General features: G+C 53.1%; 6 protein-coding genes across 6 annotated transcripts; 3 read left to right on the top strand and 3 right to left on the bottom strand.

Moving 5' to 3' along the window:
• Nucleotides 1–1,156: 1,156 nt before the first annotated feature.
• Nucleotides 1,157–2,826, top strand: MRS44_009943 (uncharacterized protein; the record flags this gene model as incomplete). The annotated part of the gene is made up of 4 exons (XM_065620357.1): nucleotides 1,157–1,879; nucleotides 1,939–2,170; nucleotides 2,230–2,735; nucleotides 2,794–2,826. The coding sequence occupies 4 exons, from the start codon at nucleotides 1,157–1,159 to the stop codon at nucleotides 2,824–2,826; spliced, it is 1,494 nt and encodes a 497-aa protein (XP_065476130.1).
• Nucleotides 2,827–4,498: 1,672 nt separating this feature from the next.
• Nucleotides 4,499–4,813, top strand: MRS44_009942 (uncharacterized protein; the record flags this gene model as incomplete). Its single annotated transcript, XM_046276559.2, has 1 exon — nucleotides 4,499–4,813. One exon carries the CDS (start codon nucleotides 4,499–4,501, stop codon nucleotides 4,811–4,813), a length of 315 nt encoding a protein of 104 aa, XP_046131624.1.
• Nucleotides 4,814–5,301: 488 nt separating this feature from the next.
• MRS44_009941 (uncharacterized protein) lies at nucleotides 5,302–8,618 on the bottom strand (the record flags this gene model as incomplete). The annotated part of the gene is made up of 2 exons (XM_065620356.1): nucleotides 5,302–7,181; nucleotides 7,229–8,618. 2 exons carry the CDS (start codon nucleotides 8,616–8,618, stop codon nucleotides 5,302–5,304), a joined length of 3,270 nt encoding a protein of 1,089 aa, XP_065476129.1.
• A 3,361-nt stretch (nucleotides 8,619–11,979) lies between these two features.
• On the top strand, nucleotides 11,980–16,981 carry MRS44_009940 (uncharacterized protein; the record flags this gene model as incomplete). Its single annotated transcript, XM_046284127.2, has 4 exons — nucleotides 11,980–12,258; nucleotides 12,314–14,412; nucleotides 14,460–15,907; nucleotides 15,957–16,981. The coding sequence occupies 4 exons, from the start codon at nucleotides 11,980–11,982 to the stop codon at nucleotides 16,979–16,981; spliced, it is 4,851 nt and encodes a 1,616-aa protein (XP_046131626.2).
• A 151-nt stretch (nucleotides 16,982–17,132) lies between these two features.
• MRS44_009939 (uncharacterized protein) lies at nucleotides 17,133–17,396 on the bottom strand (the record flags this gene model as incomplete). The annotated part of the gene is made up of 2 exons (XM_065620355.1): nucleotides 17,133–17,320; nucleotides 17,372–17,396. The coding sequence occupies 2 exons, from the start codon at nucleotides 17,394–17,396 to the stop codon at nucleotides 17,133–17,135; spliced, it is 213 nt and encodes a 70-aa protein (XP_065476128.1).
• Nucleotides 17,397–17,702: 306 nt separating this feature from the next.
• On the bottom strand, nucleotides 17,703–18,960 carry MRS44_009938 (uncharacterized protein; the record flags this gene model as incomplete). The annotated part of the gene is made up of 3 exons (XM_046270004.2): nucleotides 17,703–18,689; nucleotides 18,751–18,829; nucleotides 18,887–18,960. The coding sequence occupies 3 exons, from the start codon at nucleotides 18,958–18,960 to the stop codon at nucleotides 17,703–17,705; spliced, it is 1,140 nt and encodes a 379-aa protein (XP_046131627.2).
• Between the last annotated feature and the right edge of the window lie 236 nt (nucleotides 18,961–19,196).

Genomic DNA, 19,196 nt, shown 5'->3' with positions numbered 1-19,196 from the left:
CGTCCTCCGAAAAACGAATCGGGAAAAGGGAAATGTGCCCCAGCCAGACATAAATTTCGGACAAGGGATTGGGCCTGCAAAACGCGATGTTGGAATTTCGGTTGCGGTGGAGACATCACATCGGCGGGGGAACGTGTAGAGGAGGTTGGATTCTTGGGTTTGCTTTCAGGCTAAGAAGACGAGGGATTTCTATGGAATTTCTGCAGAGTTTTCAGATTTGAGAAAGAAAGAAGAAGAAAAGTATCTCAAAGGCATCATATTTCCAAAAAAAGAATTAATATCTAAATCAATGCTGTTCATCAATCATCATCTGTCACCAAACCTGTCAGGCAAGGGATCCTAGACATGGCTGCTCGCTAAAGTGGTCCACGCTACAGCGCGTTCCAGCGGACGTCATCCCTTATCGATAGCGGGGACCACTTAACGCGGGCGCGTAAAGCACCTGCTGCAACCCCTTTGCCCGCATTTGCACATCTTCGCTATAATTATCCCTCCTCAGCGGTCACACTCCACTAAACTACAGGGCATCGTCCACTATAACTTGACACCCGACCGCTGCACAACGGGGCTTGCACAAAAAAACGCCAACACGACCCGGACCTCTCAACGCGGCCACGCTACGCCCGCGTTCTTGGCCGCGTCCCTGGCTGGCTCGTGGTTTAAAGAGCCAAAGCGGGCAGCCTTTTTAAATACCTCCACCACCACCAAAAAACGCCCTCCCTCACACAAAAAGGTCATTCACTCACACCTTTTCCACCACCAACCTTCTCTCTCACTTCTTTAGACCGGGCCTCGATTTCTGGCCTCTGAATCATCCTTCTTTTAAGAACCTGACCGTGTACGAGACCGCTTTTTTTGTTCGTCGTCGTCGTCTGTTCCTCAAAGGCCAACCCTTACCGCTACTACTCTTACGTCTTCGCGTGTTGGCTGGGAAGATCAAGAACAACTACGAAAAAGAAACTCGAACAAGGAAAAGAAAAGGAAGAAGCGTTCTTGGGTGCAGAAAAGGAACCAGGTTGAGTCTCGACTCAGCGCGTTTTTCTGGTCCTCTCCCATTCGCGCATCTGGACGCGATCCAGTCCTCGACCCTCGACTTTTGTCGATACTCTCTACAACAACGAATAAACCGATACAAAAGTCGGTTCAAACTCTACAAATGGATTCTCTCGCTTCTTCACCGCGAAAGGGCTCGTCGGCTGAGCCCACGCTTCCCGTCATGAAGCCCATCACCCTCGCCGGCTCCAAGCGCCCGGCCCCGACTCTCCTCCCGCCCTTCGAGCCGCTCTCTTCGTCTCCCAACCTTCCGCGACCCGTCAAGAGACAAAACATCGGCCCCGTGTCCGGCCGTCCTTCTTCTCGCGCTCACCTCAAATACCCGACTCCCGTGCCGACGTCGAGCACCGGCATCCTCTCGAGTTCCCCGCCCCAGCGTTCCTCGGCTGGTACCGAGCGGGCCCCGCTCTCTGCCGTCCCCGCCGTCGAACTGTCCGAGAATGGCGAGACGCTCATCATGGGCCGATCCTCCAACTCGTCGCACTTCCAGCTCTCGGCCAACCGCCTCGTGTCCCGCATCCACGTCAAGGCCCGCTTCATCGCCGCCCCGAGCCCCCTCGAGCCCAGCAAGATTGAGATCATTTGCAATGGCTGGAACGGCTTGAAGCTCCACTGTCAGAGTCGCACCTGGGAGCTGTACAAGGGCGACAGCTTCACGAGCGAGACTGAGGGTTCCGAGATTATGGTTGATGTTCAAGATGCCCGTGTTCTGATTCAATGGCCCAAGCGTGCCGTTGACAACCTCTCCGACACCACCTGGGACGATCTCCTCCCCAGATCCGCCCCAATGCCATTCTGCAATCTTCTCCTCCTCGACGTACCGGCCGTATCGCTTCTCCCGAGAGCCCTACTCCCGTGACTCTGTCCAGCTCCCGCCGCCTCCAGGCTCTTCTTCCTGGACACCGAGACCACGGCATTGACATATACGAGGACGATGAGCCCGAGCTGCCTGAACCCAAGCGGGAGCCCGAGCCTGAAGTTGAGCACATGGATGTTAACGTCAGCATGAACACTGAGGTGACTGCCAGCTTCAGCAGCGTGCAAAGTGTCGAGCAGCACAGTGACGCCGAAGACCAGGACCCTGATGAGGAGAACGACCCCATCGTGCACTCCTTCGGTCCCTTTGGCGCCGACATTTCTTGTCGGTTGGCTTCGATAAGTACAAAGTCTCCCAAGATCTTCAAGGGCGCCAAGCGAGCGTCCAACCCCCTCCACAGCGCCATTGCCGCCGACCTCTTCGCTCCTCGCCAGATTCCCGCGCCTCCTCGATCTCCCCGAAAGCAGCCTCAGCCTCAGCCCGAGTCTCCTCTTCTTCACCTCCTCGCGTGTCTACCCCTACTCCCGAACCCACCAAGATGTCGTATGAGTCCAACCCCATCGTTGCCAACCACGTCATCAACCAGCTCGCCTACTCGCGTCTGTCCTCGACTCCTCTGTCGACCATCATGCAGCACCTCCCCACCGAGGAGAAGAAGGGTCTGGACAAGTCTGACCTCCGCGACGTGATCGAGAGCACTCCCTGCATCGGCATCATCAAGCGACAGGGCAAGGACGCCGCCGGGAAGCCTCTCGAGAGCGAGTACTACTACGTCCCCGAGCAGGACGACGATGAGCAGCGCCGAGCGGCTGTCGTCGATGGCCTCCGAAAGCCCAGTCTCCGCGCTTGTCGCAAGCAGCACAAGGTTTGTTTTCCCCTACATGATCTTTCGATGTCGCTTCGAGGCTTACACTATATGACAGCAATACTACTGGAAGCGTCCCAAGACCCCCTGAACAATTTCCTATTACACGTACATACTCGTTTCCAGTTTGGGAGATGAGAAGCATCACACAATGATATCACAACGAATCAAGGCGGCGGATGTGTCTTTTTTGCTTTATACCCACTCTTCAGTCGAGTTTCTTTTTTTTCTTCATTGTTCATATTCTAGATTCACGACCTCTCCCGATATCGAACCCCCCTCTCTCGACATGTGCATAGCCAAGGCGTCTTGTTTTTCTTTTCTTGTTTGAGTTATCATTTTTGCAAGCCTTGCTGCATTAGGGACGGGGAGTTGAAAGGGGTGAAAAAAGGGTCAAGCTGTGTGTTATTATAACGAAAGGGGGGAACTTGAGAAACATGAGGTCCCACGGATATAGAGGGTTCGGGAGGTGCCTTTTTTTATTTCAAGGCATATGGTAACGACTGGGACAAAGGAAAGGAAAGGAAAGGAAATGGTTGGCGTGGTAGGGTTGATATCCATGTCTGGTAGGGAGGGCATACTTGTATGAGTTGAAGCAACACAATGGAATTCTGTGATAATCAATATTTTGCGCCATATGTGATGTATCCAATGGCTTGCAGCATGTCGTGTTAGTTACTGGAATTAAGGCGTAGGTTCACGAGACGCGTCCCGTCCGCGCTTCGTGATGGATGGTGCGAGGAATGACACGGCGCGTCACGACGAGGCCAGCCAATTGATGCTCCAACCAGTCACGGTCGAGAACACCACTTGCACTCACGATTTGATAAGTCAAGATGTGGATTAACGGCAATTCCATTGGTCTGATCGACTGCAGGACACATGAGGCGAAATTGCCAGAAACATTGCACACATCTCGAGATGCAATTGGGTTTTCCGGTTTCGTCGGTAGATGACGGCAAGTGTAAATCCGTAGATCCCCTTCATTGACCGAGGCAAACCAGCAGATCCGATATTCGGAGCACACGATGCTCACGCAATGGGAACTTGGTCATCGCAAACTCTCTTTTTCCCCAGGATCATCAGAGCAAACACTTCATGCATCACGCAACGGGGCAGACGCCTCATGCATCACCGGAACAGCTGGAAGCAGAAACTGGGTGGAGGAAAAAGCGAGACACCAGTGTATACCCGTTGGCTGATTCTCTCCTAAAGATAGTAATAAGGATAATACAAAAAGACTTTAAAGTATTACCTTTGTTATGATATATCTCTTGGTTCTTTTATTATATTTTATCTAAATTTATCCGTGATAATTATAAGGAGTTAAGTAACTCTCTTCACATTCTGGTGTGCCGTTTATTTCTTGACCCCCTCGGTACAGTACACCAAAGCCTCGAACCCGTCGCATCAGACCACTATCATGCTCCCAGACTTGCCACCACCGCCAATCATTGAGCACGCGGGGTCGGCGAGCTGAACGAACTAGCCTGTTCTCGGCTCATGGATGCGTGATGATTCCCGAGGGATTGGGGATATATTAGGGAAGGACCCTTGATTTTGAGGATGCAAGTCATACACACACAAACACAATCTACTCCTGCCTTTTAGTAAAGAAAGGTAAGTACTGGAGTGCAATATTGTTGAGCAAGACACTGACGTCGATGGCTTTAGACATCATCATATCATACCTACCTACTTATACAAGCAAACCATCCCTCTACAACATCCTCCCTACAAACAAACAAACAACCACATTCACAATGTCTCGACAACCAACCGCACTCGACACATCAACCGAGTCCCCAACATCCCCAACCCAGAGTGAGACGGACCACCATCTCCACTCCTCAATAATCATGGCTAACCTGTCCTTCCTCGTCGAAGCTCCCGTGTCTCCATCCGCCCAGGCCGGCGCCGACCGCTGCATGCGCCACACCAACAGCTGGACCCCGGACTTTGGCCCCGTCCAGCGCCGTCAGAGCTGGAGCGCCGAGGATCAGAAGCATCAGCTGCATATGGCAAAGATTGATCATGTAGCTACTGGTCCAGGCTTCTCGGAGGGACAGGGCGCATGATTTTTACGAGAGTAACAAGATTGAACACATCGGAGTAAAAAAGAGACTGTACAACAATGGGTCAATAATGGATCGTTAATGTCAAGATTGGGAAAACGGCTGGCTGGGTTAACGTCAACGCCTGGCAAGGCGACAGACACTTGTACACTACATCACAAAACAAACTCAGAATGAAACAAGAGTATTCAGTTTGATATAAGCGAATGGCTTCCTATTCATGGCTTCCTAGTGCAATAAAAGCAATGTGCCGAGGTATCTTGACTCCCGAGCTCCATGTCATCGTCAATGATGCGTCCTAACGCGATACTCCCATATGCTCGTTGACAAACCGACAAAAGAAAGAGAGTAGTCGTCAACTTGATCCAATCTGTCCTTCACTGTCCAGCCCAAACTCCAAACCATAATCAATGCTTCCCGCGTATCTCATAAGTAGGTCCTAATACCAAAACGCCTCAATAATAACCATCAATCATGCTCTCCAATGCCACCTACTGGCGTCGTGTTCTCGACTTCTCGGGGTCCAGCCCTTTGGTACTCATGTGCTCGGCCGATACCGCCAGAGCGTATGCCGTTCCCGCAAGTCCTGCCGTTCCCAGAACGAGCTTGCGGCCAAGTCTTCTCTTCTTGCGTTGCTTCGTCGGCATCTCTTTTCGTTGTTTGGTCGCCATATATTCCTTCCAAGCCAGTTCATCCTCAGGGTCTACCCTCCATCCATATGGCGGAGCCGGTTTATCCATGTGTTCAAAGGGCGTATCGTAATTGACAAACCCGGTCGGGCTTGCAAAGTTTCCAGTCGCAGGCTTGCCCATCATGTCGATCGGGTTTACTCGTGCGGTATTGATGCGTTCCGTCACCTCTACTCCGTTCTGTGTAGTGGCTGGTCCCATCTTGCGAAAGATCAGTACATCGCCACTGCCCGAAACGACCTCGTATCCTTGACTCTGGAGAGGTTTGAAGTGAGGGAGAAACTTGGCGGGGTTTGACAGCTGGAGAAGCACTTCCGAGAGAGCCATTGGAGAGTCCTCGTCGCGTGGTGCCGAGGTAGCTTCTGCCACGTTCATTGTCTGCGACGTTGGGTCGTAGGCGAGGATCTTGTACGAGGCTGTCTCTGGCTTCTTCGATGTGTAGTGCTTCTCCGTGATGGGCATCGTTGACTTTCCGCACTCTTCTGAAAAGCTTGTCTGCAGACCCTGGGGTTCATGTGAATAGGCATCCTTCGTAATCTTGTCTCCATACCGGTCCAAAGCAGGCTGTAGTCTCGTAAATTCGGCCGGAGAGGTTTCGTCCATAGATTGAGCCTCTGCACTGTCAATGTCAACACTCGATGTTACTCCTTCAACATCCGTCCCCCCAGCTGTGTTCTTGGGGAGGAGTGTCGACTTGGACGCCGAATTCTCGGTTCCCCATGATGCCGCGAACTCCTCTGGAAAGTCCCGAGTGTAGTTTCCCGTCAGATTCTGACTTTTTGGTGTGTCAGCAGATTTCCCTTCCTCTACTGCGGTTTCCACAACGATCGGTTGATCTTTGGTCTCGGCCGATTTCTGCTCTTGGCTGCTCTCATGGGCTCTACGCAAGGTTGCAGCCCGGATCTGCTCAGCATTCCGAGAGTCGACAATATCGATACTAGTTTCCGTAAAGTCGGGAAAAAACCTGTTCCTCTCGCGCTGATAAGTAACTGGTGGTCCATCCGTGACATCTTGAGAACCTGCCTTGGAATCGAACTCTCGGAGGCCGCGGGCGACTTCATCCAGAGGAATAGAGATCTTGCCGTTGGGTTCGTTGTGGCCAAACGCCTTGTATCTGTGAAGGTCCTGATAGACCTTGGAGGCTTCCTCAGGGTGGGCAGGGTAAGCCTGGGCCTGAGAGACAAAGCCAGCAGGCTTGTAGCCGTCAAGATCCGTGTAGTTCTTGGTAAGCTGCTCAGGGTGGACGTGCTCAAACTTGGCAGGCTCCTCATAGCCGGCAGAGGGATACTCGGACACATCTTGGTGCTGCTTGGATGCTTGTTCAGGATGCGTACGCTCCGTTTCAGGTCCGTCGTTGTCATAGACCGAGTACTTGTGTAGGTCGGCGTACTGCTTTGATGCTTCCTCAGGGTGCACTCGTGGAGTAGTCGCGTCGCCGTTCTCGAAGTGACGGTAGCCAGTCAAGTCCTTGTATGCCTTTGAGGCCTCTTCAGGGTGGACACGCACCACGCGAGGGGACAAATCGCGAGCGGCGTATTGACGAGTGTCTTTGTACTGCTTGGACTTCTCCTCTGGGGTCAATTGTCGCAGACCGTTAGGCTCGTTCCATTGGACAGCGCCATACAGGTGTAGATCATCGTAGTTCTTGGATTGCTCCTCTGGTGTGAGCTTCCGAAGGCCATCTGGCTCATTCCAGCGGACAGGTCCGTACTGACCGAGGTCTTTGTACTTGCGGGCAAAGTTCTCGACCGGAGCATCCACTTTGGGGCGAGGGGCTTGCCACGTGGGGTGGCATCCATCTGAGATTCCTCGTGGGCCTTGAGGGTGGCCTTGCTGACTTCGAAGGGAGCGGCATAAGCGTCAAGGTCCTTGTACTGCTTGGACTTCTCCTCCGGCGTCAATTGTCGCAGACCATCAGGCTCGTTCCAAGTGACAGCGTCGTACAAACCCAGGTCTCCGTAGTTCTTGGAAGCTTCCTCGGCAGTGGGCTCCCGCAGGCCATCGGGTTCATTCCAGTAAACGGCGCCATACATGTGAAGATCGTCATAGTTCTTAGACAGCTCCTCATCAGTCTGTTTGCGCAACCCGTCTGGCTCGTTCCAGTGAACCGGCTTGTACTTGTCCAGGTCATCGTAATTCTTGGACTGCTCTTCTGGGGTTAATTCCCGTTGAGTGAAGGGATCATCAAGCTTGGCCGAAGAATATTTGTGGAGGTCGTTGTACTCCTTGGAATCTTCCTCGGGAGTCGACTTTCGGAGACCATCGGGCTCGTTCCAGCGAACAGGGCCATAGTTACCGAGATCCTCGTATGCAGACGACTCATCCTTGATGGGTGTCTCGTCAATCACGGGCTCATACTTGTCCAAGTCGCTGTACTTTGGCTCTTGAACAGGCTTGCTGGTGTCTTTGCCATCCTTGATCGGGCCATACTTGTCCAAATCCTCATACTTGGGAGCAGAGTCCGCCTCTGCCGTGATGTCAACAAAGTCGGTAGGCTTGTAGCCCTCCAAGTCTTCATATCGAGCAGCAGGTCCAGCCATGGATGACTTGGACTTTCGGCGGTTGGTGATGGGATCAATGAAGGTGGCGTCTTCATTTTCTGTGGTGGCTTTCAAAACGTCGGCCGGTGTCGTCTTCTTTGTGCCTTGTGGACGACTGAAGTGATGTGTACCAGTGAGAGTGGTCTTGCGGATGTTGGCCTTGTTATCGCCTCGGATCAAGTGATCAATTGCACTTCGTTCCACATCCTCGATGTTCATGCCGGGTCGGATACCCGAAAGATCGTCTGACCAGGACTTGACCTGGTCCATGCTGGCGTACTTGCTCGAGTCAGCATGGCGACCAAAGCTAGCCATTGCCTTCTTGATGGCATCCTTGGCGTTGTTCTCCCAGGAGAGATTGCGGTTCAAGGATTCCATGTACCGGTAACGGAACCTGCCATGATGCCGACGGTTTTGTTGGGTTTGAGGTGCTGATGACCAGGAGCCAAAGCAAAACTCGCGGCTTTGACAGGCACACCTTGACTGTAGCGAAGCGGTAGATGTGAGGACGTTGGAACCGACAGGGCGGGTCTGGAGTAGTCTCGCGCTAGGCGAGGTGCGTGAAGCCGTCAACAGCATTGTGTGGGGATGAGGGGAGGGTGTAAGAGGTGGGGAGTCTGGTTCCTGGGGTCAGCTTTGAAAGCAACAAGCGGATTCAAGTCTAATCAAAGCACCAGGCGTCGCAGAAGAGCGAGGCATCAAGAAATGAATAGACTGCGAGTATCAAACGTACCACAGAAACAAGGAATTGATCAGCGATCAACCAAGCAAGCACCCGAGCCAGAAACTCGGAGCTGCCACTAAGAAGACGAGCTGACGGCGCACAGGACACACAGCGGCTGAATCAACCGGCCTTTGGCAGCTGAGAGTGAAGCACGGCAGGGACCAACAAATTGAGTTGTTTGCGGGTGTAAGTGGTGGTGAAGATGGATAGAGTGAGACAGAGAATAATGAGAGCGGGATGAGGAGAGAAGAAAGACGCGACCAAGGATGAGGGGAAAGCCAGGGACCTTAAAAGATAACGAAGACGGCACGAGCAAGAGTGACGACCTGCAACGGGGCCTGTTTGGTCCTGAGGTTCAACAAGAGACCGGGGCAAGTGAGGGACCAAGTGGGGACCCTGGGGAGTTGGGGGGAGGGTACAGGGGAGGAGCCACTCGGGCGGATGGTTGAAGGAAACGCCGGAACAGCAGAGGGTATTCGCGAGGCTATTGTGCAGTGGAATCGGGCGTTTACATGTGAATAAAGGGAAGAGATAACAAACAAGACTTGCACTTTATTTTAATAAAGTGTTCACTCTTATCGGCCTTCATTTGGCCATGTAAACGCCCAGTCTCACTCATCTATCTGCTTAAGTCGCTCCGCGTTTTTCTTCCCACCTGCGGGAAATGGGGAGGAGCTGGAGGGGCGGCTTTGGCTCTTGGTGACGCTGTGACACTGTGACACTGTGACACGGCGGAGGCCATGATGCTTTTCCGGGGACCAGTCTCTCGCTTGCGCCGCATGGAGACGCCAAACCAAAGCAAGGAATACCCTTCAAGAGGCCAACGACTCCCTGACGACGAGGCGTGGCGGAAGCGACGGGACTCTGACCAAGCGACAAGACTCCCAAAACAGCCTGCGAGCAGAGGTTCAGTGGTTACAGCCAATGCTGCAACCAGCTGCAACTCGCTGCAAAGGCTCCAAAGGCGTCTCCAGCTGCATGAGCCCACATCCGACCCCCTGGCAATCCAAGCCCCCCGGGGCGACTCTCTTTGCGGGGAAGACGGCATCGCCTAATGGGGCAAGTTGATACTGTCTCGCCCCGCCGACTTCACAAGCTGAACCTGGGACTTCCCAGCCGCTGACGTCTGCCTCACAAGCCAGAACCCCTGTGAAGCGGCAATCCGCTGCGAGGGTGATGATGAGGATATCCGCACACACACTCGCTGCAAGCTGCGACGCCTTCTGTGGGATCTCATGGCATGCCTCGGCATAGCTCCCCGAGAACCAACTGCGCCAATCACAGCCATCAGTGACCTGTTTTTCCTTCTGTTTCCACTTCTCACATCCCCAGGATGACCCAATTCAGCGTCAATGAGCAACCATCGTGAGCACCGAAAGAGGAAATTCCGCTGTGTGTCGAGGCGGGCGGCTCGCGGAGGCGGGGGTGCCTGGTCCGGGAACTTGTCTGCTTATCAGGAGGGCTTGTCTTTGTCCAGGGGCAAATCTTGCTTGTCTCTGATTAGGCTCCCAACCGCAACCGATCTCGTCTGGACGGACGGAAGCAGAATTATGACGAGACGCCATTGCCGGCACAAATCATGAGAGCAATGGAGAAACCCGGGTGGAGTTGCTAGAGGACGAGATCCGGGGATAGCTTGACGAAAAATCCCCGTGGAGAGATCAGGCCAAGCCGAGTCGAGAGAGGCGCGCGAAACGACTGATGCCACGAGGGGCCCAGAACAACTCTATCAATCTGACAGACCTTGACAGTGGCCGTCTTCGTTTGGCTGGTGGTTAATTGCACCGGCGCATGCTGATCAAACAGCCGAATCCTACCTAGAATTCATCCACCCAATCACGCCCCAGTTGCCTGGAACGAAAGGGATGGCTGCCACGGTCGCCCTCACAAGCTCACTCGCAGCGGCGATCTGATGCAAGTTGTGATGGCCATGATGCTCTCGGTGACTCTGAGCTGATCATGTGCTCGACTGGATGAAGCAAGGACGCGTCTGATGTGTCTGTTGCTTTCTTTTTTGTCATTGAGCCTTTGTGAAGCGACAGAAGCCATCAGCGTCTTTCCCCCGTGCCTCAACTCGACGCCGAATCCCTCCAACAACTCCGCGCCTTGCAGGCGACGAGTCATCTCCTGGATCCTGGAATCGCTAGCGTCTTCGCCCCGTGCTGTAACTCGATGCTTTCAGAAGGTGGCTACAGGGGACCCCATCTGACCGATTGGCACTGCCCGTGAATCTTTGCCCTCCCGTGTCAAGTCGACGGCTGGCATCGTGAGGCACCAGAGAAGAGGTTGACATCGGCTCCAGTTGACGACGAAGCGGCTGAGCGGCTGAAGAGCGGAGCGAGCAAGCGGGCACGCGAGTGAAGAAATAAGTGACACACACTTGAAGGGCAACGGTAGACACGCCTAACTTATCAAATACTGTCTTTTATGGCCAGCAATTGTTGTACACATTGTGGAAAATATCATAAAATAAGACGATAGTCGCCAAATCTTTGAAATCATTCTCTTAGGAGTTTATTACCATCATGCGGGCGGATAACCATCATTCTTTGTAATAGGTACTTAGACAACGCCTCTTTTTCGATTGATCCTTGTGGTGGGTTGGTAATCAATCAGCCTCAGTTCGGTAGGTATAAGCATGTTGTTTCACTCAATATCTTTTCTTTGTTGAGGAGAGCATTTCTCTTCTTTCAGGCATAAAGACTCTTGGACACAAGGGGGAAATGCAGTTTTCTGTTCAAATAACGGGATTCAACTGCAGACAAACCGTCAAGTTGCTTATGCGACCGGCGTGACTCAAGGCGGCGTGTCAGCGAGTGAGCCAACGGCGAGAAGATGTCGTGCAACATGATAAACCTGCTACCAAACTTTTGAACATAGTAAAAACACAAGATCAAGATCAAGATATTCGCCCTTGGATCTTTCATTACTTCATCCTCTGCCCATTCTTTGGTGTCTTTCCTGGTTTCTGATCTCAATAACTGAGGCTCAGCGAGTTGACGGCCCCACTTGTCCCCGCCAAGGCCAACCAGATTCGGTCCCTCTTGTGACATCACTCCTCCCTCGACATTTTCATCAATCATCACAGATACCAGCTACCTCTGCCTTTCGGAGCTCCCAACAAAGCCGAGACCGCATCTACCATCACCTGCATTCCGCTCGACGGCCCCTGGACCTGGATCTGGACCTCTGCGATTCATCTGGTTCCTCGCAGCCATGAAGCGGACTCAGGGCAAAGCCTTTGACGGACCCCGCTCCGGGTTCGCGGCTTTCGGAGGCTTTGGCGCCGCCGGTTCCGGCACCTCCCTGTCTTACCTCGCCGAACCCCCGTCTTTCACGGCCGTGTCGGACCCCAACGTGGTCGTGTCTCTCAAGAATGTCCTCAAGAAAGACAGCACCACCAAGGCCAAGGCGCTCGAGGACCTGCTTGCCTACGTGCAGGCTCATCCCTTTGACAAGGATGGCGGGGTAGAGGAGGCTATTCTCGAGGTTTGGGTGAGTGGGACATGGGTTGATAGCAGAGTGCTCAGTGTGGCTCATAGTTTAACAGGTTCAATTATATCCTCGCACATCGATAGACAACTCACGCCGTGTCCGTGAGCTTACGCATAATCTTCAGTTTGAGCTGATGAAGTCGGCGCGAAAGCGCTTTGAACGTCATCTGCCCAAGGTCGTCGCTGCATGGCTCGCTGGCCTGTACGATCGCGATCGCGTGGTATCCAGGGCAGCCAGCGACGGCCTAACTTCATTCCTCTCCACTCCCGAAAAGGTTCTCGCCTTCTGGAATAAGTGCCAAGCTCAGATCCTTGACTTTGCCATCGAGGCGATCCAAGAGACAAAGGACACCCTGAGCGATGAGCGTTCAACAACGCCGGAGGACTCCGAGGCCAAATACTTCCGGGTTGTCACAGCCAGTTTGTCACTTGTTCTCGGCCTGCTCCAAAAGGTCGAACCAAGCAATCTTGAGAAGCAACAGTCTCGATACGACGACTACTTCGGGGAGGAAAGTGTCTGGAAAACCATCACCTTTAAAGACTCATCAGTGAGAAAGACTGTTTGTCAGCTTCTCTTTGCCTCGATCGAGCGCAAGCTACCCTACGCAGAGTCAACAAAGGCCAAGCAGGCATTTATCACCGGTGGCCTCAAGACAAACCAAGCCGGTTCTGCTCTCGAGTATGTTCGAGCCCTGACAAAGCTGACCCAGGTCTACCCAGACGTCTGGTCATCATCCAAACCTCCGAGCGACCCCAAGTCACCTCTGGGTAGGTTACAGGCCTTTGTTGCCAAGGGTTCTCAGGGAAGTCAGCCGAAGTTCTGGGAATGCCTGGACCAGTTGCTATCAGTTCTTCCTACGGATTTGATCAATGCCGAGGTGGCTTCTCAGTTCTTGACTTCTCTCAAGTCGGGTATTACACACAGGGATGAACCCCGAACGAATACTTCTTTCGCCTGGAAGTGCTATATCGATACAGCAAGGCGATTATTGAGCAGTCTGCCCTCGAACGACCAGCTGCCCTTTGTTCAAGAACACCTCTTCCCTCTCATCGAGCAATTCCTGTTCTCGGTGTCCGAAAAGACGCCAGCTATTCCTCTAGGCCCGAATGCTGTCTCCGTTCTCGTCGAGGCATATGTTGCCACTGTCCAGGCATCGCCTCCCGTTGTTTCCGCATCCGAAGAGGAGTGGAACAGACTTGCGAGCATCTTTTGCGCCAAGATCTCTGGATCTCTCCCCGAAGTGTCTCGGGAGTACCAACAGTCACAGGATAAGATCGCGGAAGAGGGCCGACGGTGGTTCAGCCTCGTTGGACAGATTGAGGACAAGATCTTGGAGCTTGCACAGGGTATCCCCGATCACACGGCGGACCCTTCGCTCAAGGTCATTACACAAAGCATCTCGCTGCTTGAAAGTCGCAATCTGAAGCCATATGGTGCCGCCAGGATTCTCGAATTTGCTCTGAGCACGGCTCCTCGTCTCTTCCATGGCGAAGGGGCCAAGAAGCTTTCCAGGTTTCTCTCATCACTGGTCGAACAAGATGCCGCCAAAGCTGTTGCCTCCCCTTCTTCTCGGTACCTCCTCTCCTGCCTCCATCTTCTTGGTTCGGTATCCACCGAATTTGCTCCTATTTGGAACTCTTGGGTTGAAGCTGTTCTTGATCTTGAGTCGGAGACTGACCGCGACTCGGCGCTTGCATCTCTCATTTCCAATGATCGTGGAGCAGTTCTCGCAAAGGGTAATATGGAGCTGCAGAAACACATTATTGGGCAAGCAACGCTTCTGGCTCTCGGCGGTGCCACCTCCTGGGAGCTGTTGGAAGCTGCTGTTACATACCAGACACTGACAGACACCAACTACCGAGAGCTTATTCAAACTCTTGTGGAGATTCTTGAAAAGGAGCCTCAGCAGACAGAACCCACCCTCCAGGCTTTGGAGATCACAGCTAAGGGCAGACCGGAGCTGTTCTCCCGAGATGAGCACGTTCATACAACGCTGCTTGCCCTTCTGCTCGGACTTTCCGAGCTCGACAATACCACTGTTTCTTCGAAAGCAACCGCCATTCGTACGCTTTTGGATAGCCACTCCAGCGGGAAGCTACCCGTTGTTGCCGTCATCCAAGCCAACCTTGAGAGGGCTGGACTGCAATCCCTTGAGTAAGACTGCCTCTGACCTATCTCGGACTTTGCTGACCAGTTTTTAGTATCAAGACACTCGTGGCACAGGCCGAAAATGCCTCCTCGAGCGACATTCCTTTAGAGGAGCTTTTCCCAAGCACCAATGTGTGGATGAAGGAGCTCGCGCCTTTCCTGGAGCTCTCCGTTAACCCATCTATATCGATCACCAACAGTCTTGGCGGTGCTGCTGCGTTAGTGACGGGCGCACCTCGGACTACCCAGATCCGAGTCCACAGAGACAGGAAGGGACGCTCCATTCCCGCCAGGATGGCACTCTACGTGTCTCAACTCTCCGACAAGCTTCCAATTTCGCAGCTGCCACAACCATTCCAGCGCGAGATCCTGTATCTTCAATGCCTGACGGTCCAACTCATTTCGGATCAGATCACATGCATGGAGGATAACCGCCTATGGAGGACTCTGAAACCGGCCGAGGCCATCAGCCAAGCCGAGGACTTTGTTTCCAAGACACGTGGAGTTCTGACTTCTTTGACCTCCGATGTCAAGACCCTAGATTCTGACGACGACTCCACATGCCTGGTCCGCGATCTGATCCATCTGCTCACCAAACACTCGGATGAGTTGACTCCCAGAGGCTTGTATAGTGCGAGAGCGCTTGCCGAACTGGTTCAGTCTATCACAGAGGCACACGGAGCTTCGCCAAGTCTTGAGGATACTCTTCTGAAGCCCGATGTTCTCAAGGTTGGTCCCGCGACCGTCTTGCCCGCCTCAGCACTCATCGCCGGGTTTGGGGAGACGCTCCAGCCGTCCAAGGCCCTCAACACCTTTTGCAACCGAGTGGTTAGTGAGATTGCGGGACTGAAAGCTCAGGGTGAAAAGACTATCATGACTCTTGTGCTTCTTTCGTCATGCGCTCAGGTCTATGAAACCGGCGAGATGCCTGTGGCAAACAACCGCATCGTGTTTGCAGTCCGGCAAATCACATCGTGGCTGGATGAGCCTGAGGATCTGAGCCCAGCTCTCTGTGCTGAGATTTGCCGTGCTTTGAACAAGCTGATGCCATGCATGAAGGACGTGTATGGATCTTACTGGGAGAAGACGATTGAGTTCTGCATCTCGCTCTGGAATCGTGCTCACGAGTTCGAGCTCGACACTGCTCTCCCTTTCATTCACTCATCTCTCAGACTGTACAAGACTCTAGAGACCCTGCAGGAGCCCAACGACGATCTTGATGATGCCATCAAGGAGTATGCAGGCGCCAAGCCTAGGGCACTTGTTGAGCTGCTTCGACTTTCGCGGGATACCAGCTCACAGCCCTTGGAGATCGTGGATGCCATGCTTTGCCGTGAGGTGGAAAAGATGCCTCTGCGACAGGTCCCAGATCTATCCGACATCTTTGCCCTGGTGGCTTCCGATTCTCGAGATATTCAGACGGCAGCTTTCAATTTGCTACACAGAGCTATCCCCGAGCAGCAGCAGCAGAAGTCTGTCGATGCTCTGCTGGACAAGACAGGTATGAGTCCCTCAAAGCCACCCATAGGTTTTGCCACTAACATTTATAGATGCTCGGCTGCCTGATGAGCTTCTTTCCCTCCTCCTAGACGCCCCCACACTTGAGAAGTACTCGGATGAGATGCTCGCAGAGTTCCCTTCTCCCATCCGTTCATACCTCCTGTCCTGGAAGTTGGTCTTTGATGCCTACTCAACCTCGTCCTTCAAGATCCGCAACGACTTTACCGAGAACCTCAAGACTGACAACTATGTTGCGCCACTGCTCGACTTTATGTTTGACGTGCTTGGACACTCTGCGGCGCAGGCTCTCAAGCTGGAAAAGGCCAACCTCGGCGTCGAGCAGATCCAGAACTACGATGTGAAGCTTGCAGAGTCTGAGCCTGAGGAGAAAAACATGCAGTGGCTCCTTGTGCATCTTTACTACCTCATTCACAAGTATACTCCTGGCTTGTTCCGTGCCTGGTACATCGACTGCCGTTCGAAGCGAACACGCATCGCGGTTGAGTCTTGGACAACCAAGTACTTCTCGCCCCTCATCGTCTCGGATGCTCTCGACGATGTCCAGCAATGGGCAGACAGCCAAGAACCCCCCGCCATGGACGAGCAAGAACTTGTCGTGCGTGTAGCCCGGGCCGCCAGAGAAGTAACAGCCAGCTACGAAGTCGACGAAAGCCAAGCCGCCATCACAATCAAGATCCCAGCCAACTTCCCCATCGAAAACGTCTCGGTCCAAGGCCTCAACCGCGTCGCCGTCAGCGAGAAGAAGTGGCAGAGCTGGGTCATGACCACGCAGGGTGTCATCACTTTCTCCAACGGCAACATCATCGACGGTCTGCAGGCGTTCAAGCGCAACATTGTCGGTGCTCTCAAGGGCCAGAGCGAGTGCGCCATCTGCTACAGCATCATCTCTACGGATAAGCGCATGCCTGATAAGCGGTGCTCGACTTGCAAGAACTTGTTCCATCGGACGTGTTTGTACAAGTGGTTCCAGACGAGTAACCAGAACACTTGCCCGCTGTGCAGAAATCCTATTGACTACATTGGGGCGGACACGGCCAAGAGACGCCAGGTTTAAGTGTGTGGAGTATTCGGGGTTTCAAAAGGTGTGAAATAGACGGCATAGAAGTTAGAAAGGTGACTTGAACATGACTCGATTATCACCTACCACGCTACAAGTGATATCTCTTTACGTAGCTACTTAACCACTCCCCCAGTACCAAACTCAACTAATCCATGTCAACATCACCATCCTTGTCGCGGTTCTGTTTCTTGTTCTTCTTTTTCTTCTCATCGTCCCCTTCGTATCCTGATTCCCCTCCCTTATCCTTGTCCTTCTCATTCCCACTTTTCGCCCTCTGCTCCGTGTCCTTGCCGCCGCCACCAGCGGGTATATCAATGGGAGCAGACTTCTTGTCTGTAGGATAGTCAGAAGCGGGCTAACAGAGAGAACAAGATGGGGGCTTACCCTTGTTATCGCGAGGGTTGGGCATTTTGATATATACTACAAGCTGATTGTTTTTGTTTGGGTCTTTAGAATATATAATTTAGATAGCTTGTAGAACTTGGGAAGATGGCCGGTGTTGAAACGAGTTATATGTTTGAGACGTGAAAGTGAATATTTGGTTGACACAGCTTGATAGCGTGTAGAGGTGTTGTCGGCTTGTGAGACCGAGATCAGGTGAACATGCCAAATAGGGCTGCGATGGAAGGCGAGTGTGACGGTGATAAAGCTTGCTCAAGTCGAGGCATGTTCAACGTGTCGTGTCAAGGCATTTATGATTCAAGGCCTGTATTTGTTAGTTTGCGCATGCGGGAATTGACAAGAGGAAACTGACCTGTTCAGCTGAGAGTCTTTGGCTGTCATAGCGGACTAAAGAAGCAACAAGCTCTCTGAACTCAGCGTCCACGTCTGGAAGGATCACGTCCCAGGGGCGTGAAGGAAATACTGTCCAGAGCTGAAAGGGAGATATCTTAAACTCCTTTGCCTCAGGCCAAGTCTCCGGTGTAGGTGTGCCAATGGTCTTGAAGATACTAAGAATCAGTCCCAGTTGGTTACCGTCCTCATGCACAGCACGAGATTCGAAGATGGGCTTGGGCGGATCTCGAATGGCCTCTGAAATCATGACGCCCACCCCCCACATGTCGACTTCTGGCCCGTACGACTTGTTTCCGAAGAGGACGTCTATCGCTCGATAAGGTCCTGTCCCGATGTCGAGAATCTTGTCGTCATGTGGCTCAGATTGGGCCGAGAACTCGGGGTGCCATGCAGTACCAAAATCGGAGAGATAAGCTGGGCCGGTAGGAGAAGCTAAAAGGATGGCGGATGGCTTAATGTCTCGATGTATGATTCCCTGCGCGTGGATATCCTTTAACCCCTGAAGGACGTCTCTAAAGATTGAACGAGCTGCGTCCAGGGGGATGGGCCCTTTGTCGAGAAGATCGGTGAGAGTGTAAGGCATGAAGGGAAAGACGAGGACGAATTGCTGCTCTTGGTCGCGAAAGGTTTCAAGCAGTTCAATACAGGGAGACCGCAGAGTCTTGAGGATCTTAGCCTCTCGTTGGGGATTATGCGGCTCGATGTTCTGGTAGGCGACAATGACTTTCAGAGCTTTGTTGCCGGAGCGATAAACCTCAGAGGTGACGCCCTCAGAGGTGGGATGGCAGTTGCGGTAGGAGCCAATGCGAACACCAGATTCCTCCTCAACCTCAGCCTCATCATACTCTGGGGCATCCTGTCTGGGCAGCGGTGTCGAGGTCGGCTGACATGCGAGGTTGTACTCCTCCTAGGCGTTGTCAGCGGTTCCCGAGCCCTGGGCTGCCGCGAGAGGCTGCATCGCAGCGCACCTGAGTAGAAGAGATCTGGTAGGCGGCCTGTTCTATGGCGATGGCCTCGCTCATGCTAGTCGTTGCCAACGACTCTTGGCTGGGGAGTGCGTGTAAGCGGTCTGTGACATGTGCTGGTAGGGGTCTGCCTGCTTACATCTTCTGGATGGTCTCATACCGCTGGGAGGCCGAGAGCGCGGCTTTCCATTCAGGCAACCCGACAGACGCCATTGTTTGCTGGAGAGTCAGGCCTACACCCGATCTCCCGTGTCTCAAAGGTTGGTGTTACTCTTCAACAGTCAAGCGTGGTCCCGTATAACGGCACGCAATTGGGCATCCGGTCAATTGCGGTCGACAGGATATAGAGAATCCCAATTTCCCCCGCTTCGACGGCTCAATCGCTCCCGCAGATGAACAAGGGGCAAAGATCGGCCTAGCTGGGGTTGTCTCAAAGGCGTTGACGTAGT

The sequence above is a fragment of the Fusarium solani genome (genome assembly GCF_023522795.1).
Source record: "Fusarium solani strain SB1 chromosome Unknown bctg00000006, whole genome shotgun sequence".
NCBI lineage: Eukaryota > Fungi > Ascomycota > Sordariomycetes > Hypocreales > Nectriaceae > Fusarium > Fusarium solani.
Note: the sequence above shows the minus strand (reverse complement) of the source record. Positions and strands in the feature narration are given on the sequence as shown.